Source organism: Montipora capricornis, chromosome 1, assembly GCF_036669925.1.
Source record: "Montipora capricornis isolate CH-2021 chromosome 1, ASM3666992v2, whole genome shotgun sequence".
Lineage (NCBI taxonomy): Eukaryota > Metazoa > Cnidaria > Anthozoa > Scleractinia > Acroporidae > Montipora > Montipora capricornis.
The window spans coordinates 36004977-36012476 of NC_090883.1; the positions used below are offsets into that span (position 1 = coordinate 36004977).

The 7500-nt window shown below is 42.9% G+C and overlaps 1 protein-coding gene across 2 annotated transcripts in view; it reads left to right on the forward strand.

Moving 5' to 3' along the window:
* Positions 1-7500, forward strand: part of LOC138053191 (two pore potassium channel protein sup-9-like) — an 11914-nt gene that overhangs the window by 2790 nt on the left and 1624 nt on the right. For both annotated transcript variants that reach the window (XM_068899852.1, XM_068899856.1), the window contains one exon: positions 4557-4904. In XM_068899852.1, the coding sequence (XP_068755953.1) occupies positions 4557-4904 (348 nt within the window). The remainder of the gene's footprint in view (positions 1-4556; positions 4905-7500) is intronic.

Consider the following 7500-nt stretch of genomic DNA (forward strand, 5'->3'; position numbering starts at 1 on the left):
TCGACAATTTGCGACCCCATTCTAGTAACTCTGTCGGGAACTTTGTTCAAAATGCAATCCCATTATAGTCAATGCAGTCGTGAAAATGCGATCCCATCCAGCGGCAAATCCCCATTAGTTCATAATTGGAAGTACCCCCCCTCCCCCCTCCGGGTCTGCCCGTTTTTATACACAGACGGATTATCGGACGAACTACAGTTCTCTGCCCAAGTTCTTCCCAGACGGATTATCCGTCTCTAGCGTAAATACGGCCATTGACATCAGCCCAAAAATGAAACCATTGAGAGTCAGCATGTTTAGGAACTGAGAAGTGCAATAAGTGGGAGTACTTTTCGCCGAACTCAAGTATTATCCTTCACATATATATATATACCTAATACGTCACCAAAACCACGCTTCTTTTGCTTAGACCACCAACAAGTCCACGATGACGAAACAAGATAGCTTTGGTCACGTGGCTTGGCTGGCTGGCGTGGCTGGATTTAATTTGGTGAATTTAATATTAAGAGAAATATTCGAGACTTCATGTTGTGTTCGGTTTTTGTCGATGACTGCTCCACCTCTCGAGATATGGTATGTTGCCGTTAGACCTTTCATGTATTTTTTCTCAACGCTCCTGTACGGTGGCCCGTAAGTGCCATCCTTAAAGTTAAATAAAAATTGCATTTACCTTGCAAAAAAAGATCCGGCCGTTAGATCCAAAGTTTCCAGTCAACTTCAACAAATTCTTGCGAACCGAAAAATCTAACTGGAGGTTTGATGTTTCGAGTCCATAGTTACACCGGATCCATAGTTTATACTCCGGATCCAATGTTGCGTTCTTCAGATCCGTAGTTTCTACTCCGGATCCATAGTTTCTTACTCAGGATCCATAGTTTTTGCTCCGGATCCAAAGTTGTTTACTCCGGATCCATAGTTTATACCCCGGATCCAAAGTTGTTTACTCCGGATCCGTAGTTTATACCCCGGATCCAAAGTTGTTTACTCCGGCTCCATAGTTTATACTCCGGATCCAAAGTTGTTTACTCCGGATCCAAAGTTGTTTACTCCGGATCTGTAGTTTCTTACTCCGGTTCCAAAGTTCCACGAACGCCCTCGTTACCGTGGTGATCACAGTCAAATCAAAGTAACTACTTGGTGTAGACACTCATATAGTGGTCCGGTGTAGTCACTCATATAGTGGTCCCAGGTGGCGTACTTCATACCTATCCTTAATCATCCCTAGCCGTACCTAAGCATCCCTAGCTGTACGTAAGCATCCCTAAGCGTACTTAAGCATCCTTATTCCTCCCTAGCTGTACTTAAGGATCCTTAATCATCCCTACCCGTACCTAAGCATCCCTAACCGTACTTACGCATCCTTAATCATCCCTAGCCGTACCTAAGCACCCCTAGCCGTACTTAAGCATCCTTAATCATCCCTAGCCGTACCTAAGCATCCCTAAGCGTACTTAAGCATCCTTCTTCATCCCTAGCCGTACCTAAGCATCCCTAGCCGTACTTAAGCATCCTTAATCATCCCTAGCCGTACCTAAGCATCAGGATATCTAAGCGTACTTAAGCATCCTTCTTCATCCCTAGCCGTACTTAAGAATCCCTTAAGTACGGCTAGGGTTGATTAAGGATACTTAAGTACAGCTAGGAATGAAGAGGGATGCTTAGGGATGCTTAAGTACGGCTAGGGATGGTTAAGGATGCTTAAGTACAGCTAGAGATGCTTAGGTACGGCTAGGGATGATTAAGGATGCTTAAGTACGGCTAGGGATGCTTAGGTACGGCTAAGGATGATTGAGGATGCTTAAGTACGATTAGGGATCTTAAGTACGGCTAGGGTTAATTAAGGATGCTTAAGTACGCCTAGGGATGAAGAAGGATGCTTATTAAGTACGCTTAGGGATGCTTAGGTACGGCTAGGGATGATTAAGGATGCTTAAGTACGGCTAGGGATGCTTAGGTACGGCTAGGGATGATTAAGGATGCTTAAGTACGGTTAGGGATGCTTAGGTACGGGTAGGGATGATTAAGGATCCTTAAGTACAGCTAGGGAGGAATAAGGATGCTTAAGTACGCTTAGGGATGCTTACGTACAGCTAGGGATGCTTAGGTACGGCTAGGTATGATTAAGGATAGGTATTGAGTACGCCACCTGGGACCTCAATATGAGTGACTACACCGGACCACTATATGAGTTCCTACACCAAGTAGTTACCTACACCAAGTAGTTACCCTACACCAAGTAGTTACCTTGATTTGACTGTGATCACCACGGTAACGAGGGCGTTCGTGGAACTTTGGAACCGGAGTAAGAAACTACGGATCCGGAGTAAACAACTTTGGATCCCGAGTAAAAACTATGGATCCAGAGTAAAAACTATGGATCCCGAGTAAAAACTATGGATCCAGAGTAAAAACTATGGATTCGGAATATAAACTAAGGATCCGGAGTAAACAACTTTGGATCCGGAGTAAACAACTTTGGATCCGGAGTAAACAACTTTGGATCCGGAGTAAAAATTATGGATCCTGAGTTTAAACTACGGATCCGGAGTAAACAACTTTGGATCCGGGGTATAAACTATAGATCCGGAGTAAACAACTTTGGATCCGGAGTAAAAACTACGGATCCGGAGTAAACAACTTTAGATCCGGAGTAAAAATTATGGATCCTGAGTTTAAACTACGGATCCGGAGTAAACAACTTTGGATCCGGGGTATAAACTATGGATCCGGAGTAAACAACTTTGGATCCCGAGTAAAAACTATGGATCCAGAGTAAAAACTATGGATTCGGAATATAAACTAAGGATCCGGAGTAAACAACTTTGGATCCGGAGTAAACAACTTTGGATCCGGAGTAAAAATTATGGATCCTGAGTTTAAACTACGGATCCGGAGTAAACAACTTTGGATCCGGGGTATAAACTATGGATCCAGAGTAAACAACTTTGGATCCCGAGTAAAAACTATGGATCCAGAGTAAAAACTATGGATTCGGAATATAAACTAAGGATCCGGAGTAAACAACTTTGGATCCGGAGTAAACAACTTTGGATCCGGAGTAAAAATTATGGATCCTGAGTTTAAACTATGGATCCGGAGTAAACAACTTTGGATCCGGGGTATAAACTATGGATCCGGAGTAAACAACTTTGGATCCGGAGTAAAAACTACGGATCCGGAGTAAACAACTTTGGATCCGGAGTAAAAATTATGGATCCTGAGTTTAAACTACGGATCCGGAGTAAACAACTTTGGATCCGGGGTATAAACTATGGATCCGGAGTAAACAACTTTGGATCCGGAGTAAACAACTTTGGATCCGGAGTATAAACTATGGAGCCGGAGTAAACAACTTTGGATCCGGGGTATAAACTACGGATCCGGAGTAAACAACTTTGGATCCGGGGTATAAACTATGGATCCGGAGTAAACAACTTTGGATCCGGAGTAAACAACTTTGGATCCGGAGTATAAACTATGGAGCCGGAGTAAACAACTTTGGATCCGGGGTATAAACTACGGATCCGGAGTAAACAACTTTGGATCCGGGGTATAAACTATGGATCCGGAGTAAACAACTTTGGATCCGGAGCAAAAACTATGGATCCTGAGTAAGAAACTATGGATCCGGAGTAGAAACTACGGATCTGAAGAACGCAACATTGGATCCGGAGTATAAACTATGGATCCGGTGTAACTATGGACTCGAAACATCAAACCTCCAGTTAGATTTTTCGGTTCGCAAGAATTTGTTGAAGTTGACTGGAAACTTTGGATCTAACGGCCGGATCTTTTTTCGCAAGGTAAATACAAGTTTTATTTTACTTTAAGGATGGCACTTACGGGCCACCGTACTCCTGTGACATTCAGCCAACCGAGAATAAACTTGCTTGAAAATGAAAATAAGTTAAGTCTGGTTTCCATATGATCTGCAACGGGTCTGTAATCGGTCTGCGACACGATCGCCGACAAGTCTGCGCCACGTCGCAGATGTCACGGGAAACATCTGTCCCCGGTATCTGTGGCGATCTGTGGCACACGGTCTGGATGATCGGGAAAGTTGAATCTTTCCCGACCCTTACGACGCTTCCGTCTAAGACAGTTTTTAATGGCAACCTGTGTCTGAGATGATCTGTGTCCTATCGGCGACACACTGTTGTTCGCCTTGAAACATGTCCAATCAGACTTGAAGGGTAAGTGCGCTCCTTTTTCTCCTTGCTTCGTGGAGGATTAGTGGTACCCTTGTCTGCGATCGCTGCAGGTTTAAATGGAAACATTTGCCTCCTGTGTTTACGATCGTCTGCGATAAAACCGACGCAGACAGCTTCCGATAGTAGCGGACCGTTGCAGATCATATGGAAACCAGGTTTTGCTCCTTAGGATCTTTGTAAAATCCACATATGTAATTGAAGGATGCCTAAAATACGATGAAAGATTATTTAATTAATTGAAAGGCACAGTAACATAAGCAAGTGTTCACTGCTATGTAATCTGCCCATCTGAGATGAGTCATGGCGGATCAGCTCTGTTGGCTTTCTTCTTATTATGCTTCACAGATGTAAATAACTGTATACAAGATCTGTACTGGGAAAAGAAATCCTCCATTCTCTCAATGAATTCACAAGGAAAGACACTAATGAAAAGAACTCTTTTATTCCTGATTTACGGTTTGGCCGGCGCTGGAGTTTTCACATTTCTTGAAAAACGAGATGAGAGCAACAAGGTGACTTCAACGAAAATGTTACAGCAGCTAAAAAAGAACTTAACGATGCACCGAAACATGACAGACGAAGAATTTGAAGTTCTTGCAGTGGCAGCATACAGAGCTATTCGCGTTAGAAAGACAAGGGATTGGTCATATTTTAGGGCTGTGGATTTTACATACTCAGCTCTAACTACAATAGGTGAGTTTTTGTCCTTGGAACCAAGAACGGGAAAATTCACTCGGTTGGACTTGATTGAGAAGGCTTGGGAGCTAATGCTCATTGCCTCAATTCTGTGCTCGTTCCAGCTGAGTGCAACTGTGTGAAATATTGATCTGATCCCAAACAATAACAATAATAAAAAGTGTCATTTTTTAGATCTTCGCTTACTGTTGAGTACTCATTATTTCTCATTAAGTGTTATTCTCCTCATTTCCTTTGGAAGCAAACCTATTCAAGTCTTGGTTTTCACCCACGTGACCTTAGTCCTTGACAACCGTCGTTAACCGCCATTGTGGAGCCCCTCGAATCGTGAACAGAGACGCGTAGAGAGAGATGTGAGTGAGTTGTAGTGCGATGGTTCTCTGTATAATACCTGGCTGTGGAGTAAAATCTGGAAACATGGAAGGTATTAGTCTATTCCGTATACCTATCGTTGTTGATAAGAACGGTGAAAGTTATAAACAGCTAACAGAAGATCGCCGAAACGCTTGGATTTCACAGATAAGCCGAGACGACACGAAATCGAAAGACTTTGTTTCTGGGAAGCCTGCCTTACTCTGGGACAGATACAACGAACAAAGGACAATTTAAAAGCTTTCGCAGCGATTGACTCACGGTTTAATGTTAGATTTTAACTTTAAGTGTGGGGTTGTACTTATTTTGCTGAAATTGTCTGTACAGGTTTAGCAATTAAAGCTTTTGCGGTGATTGCCAGTAACGGCTTTTGCTGTGAACAGTTGTGTTTTATCCTGTAAAGCTTTCGCAGCGATTTAGCACGCGTTGGTTCAGGGTTTTTGGGTAAAAGGCGAGCGAGTCAGAATTTGTCGAAAGTTGGCTTTTTTTCGATAAAGCGTTTCTCGGCCGGCTTTCCACCGATGTCTTCCCAATTCACACCACCAAAGCGCTTGAACCCCTCAAACAAGTGTGCTTAATTTCGACCAATTAAACCACAACGTCGCGGAGAAATTCATCTTCGAAAATTCATCTCATTAATTTTGAATATTTAATGAGATGAATTTAACCTGAGTATCAGGCGTTTGTGATACTCAGGTTAGCAAATGTCTAACTCGGAGGCGTTTTATTCGATTTCGCTGAAATTCGACAGGCGAATGCGAGGGATGGAGCGCCCAAATTGACTGAGTTTGAAGGAAATCGGACGAATTTCGAAGGAAAAAAGCTTCTCACCTTCTCAAGGTGAAGGACTGAGACTCTAATCGACCAAGTACTTTGACAGAAAAAGAGGGAAATCATCGAAACAAAGGGAATGAGGAAGCCTTTTCTTCTCATCTGGCAGCCATAGCAGTTAGCGAAGGTATTAAAAGAAATCCAATTGGAAACTAATACAGATAAGGTCGACGCCGAGTGTCAAACTTCCGAGTCACCTTGGCCACAAACAACAGCAATCTTGCCCGCGATTTCCTTCCCTTGCTTAAACGGACGCAACGAAACCAGAAATCATCTGGTTGTACGCTTTCAAAATTTTGAAGGCCTTAAACTGCTTGTTTGTATAGTAGCTTGTCTCTAAAACTAACTAGGAAAGCAAGTCTGAGACTTCTAGAGGAGCCAAACTGATCGCTCCGTATGGCCGCTGGGTCTACGCAAACGACAGAAAATCTTCTTCAAATAGCGCTCTCGAACGTGGCTTTCGAGGTATTTTTTGCGTAGGATGAAGGTACTGGTACCTCGTCGAGTGATTTTGGGTCGCTTTCTTGGGAAATATCCATTGGAAAGATGAATTATTTGAAGACTTCGAACGTGAGCGCTCAAAATGTCATACATTTTCCTATAATCAGGGGCACCAGAATGGCGGAAACCTAATTTGCATAAGGTTATGACGTCAGCTGAAAACCGAGAATTCAAGGTTACATAGCCGGGGAAAAGGTGCTTTACTATGGCGGAAACTGCTCATCAAATCAAATTAACCAGATAATTTCAAATTTAAGTTTCCGATGAGTGTACCAGAGTCATTGTTGAGAGGTGAAAGCCGGAGAACAGACAGAAAAGCCTCCCGGAGAAGAATGGAGAACCCACAAACTCAATGATACATTGAATGAAGGAAAGTCCCCGGGAGGAGTTGGTCGGGTTACGTTCCTTGGACACATCAATGGAAGGCTAGTGCTGCCAGCGCCACCCCCTCCCCCCCCCCCCCCCCTTTAAAAAAAATTGAAGGGGCAAAATAATAAACATCAAGGGAAAACGCTTTGCCTGTTATTTGCGCCTTTATTAACGTATTTTGCCACATTTACAACATTAAAGTCCCTATGACGCTTATTTTTCCTCGTTTTTTCACTTTTCGTTTAAATATCTATAGTGTCTGAAGTGTAATACTTCAAAAAAAATTCCCTCATAGTGTATCCACGCGTTTTACCGGGCGTTTGATTTGTACGCAAAAAATTTTGGCCGAGCCAATTGGGCCCTGGTAACTAATGACGTCAAAGAAGTAACTTGATGGCATCTCTTCAGAAAGAAATGTTGACAAGTTTATGAATAAAAAGTCTTGCTGAAAATCTAGAACTTTTTTAAAATCTTAATAGAAATGTCGGACGATAGTACCCTTCGGATGCCGGGAACGTTC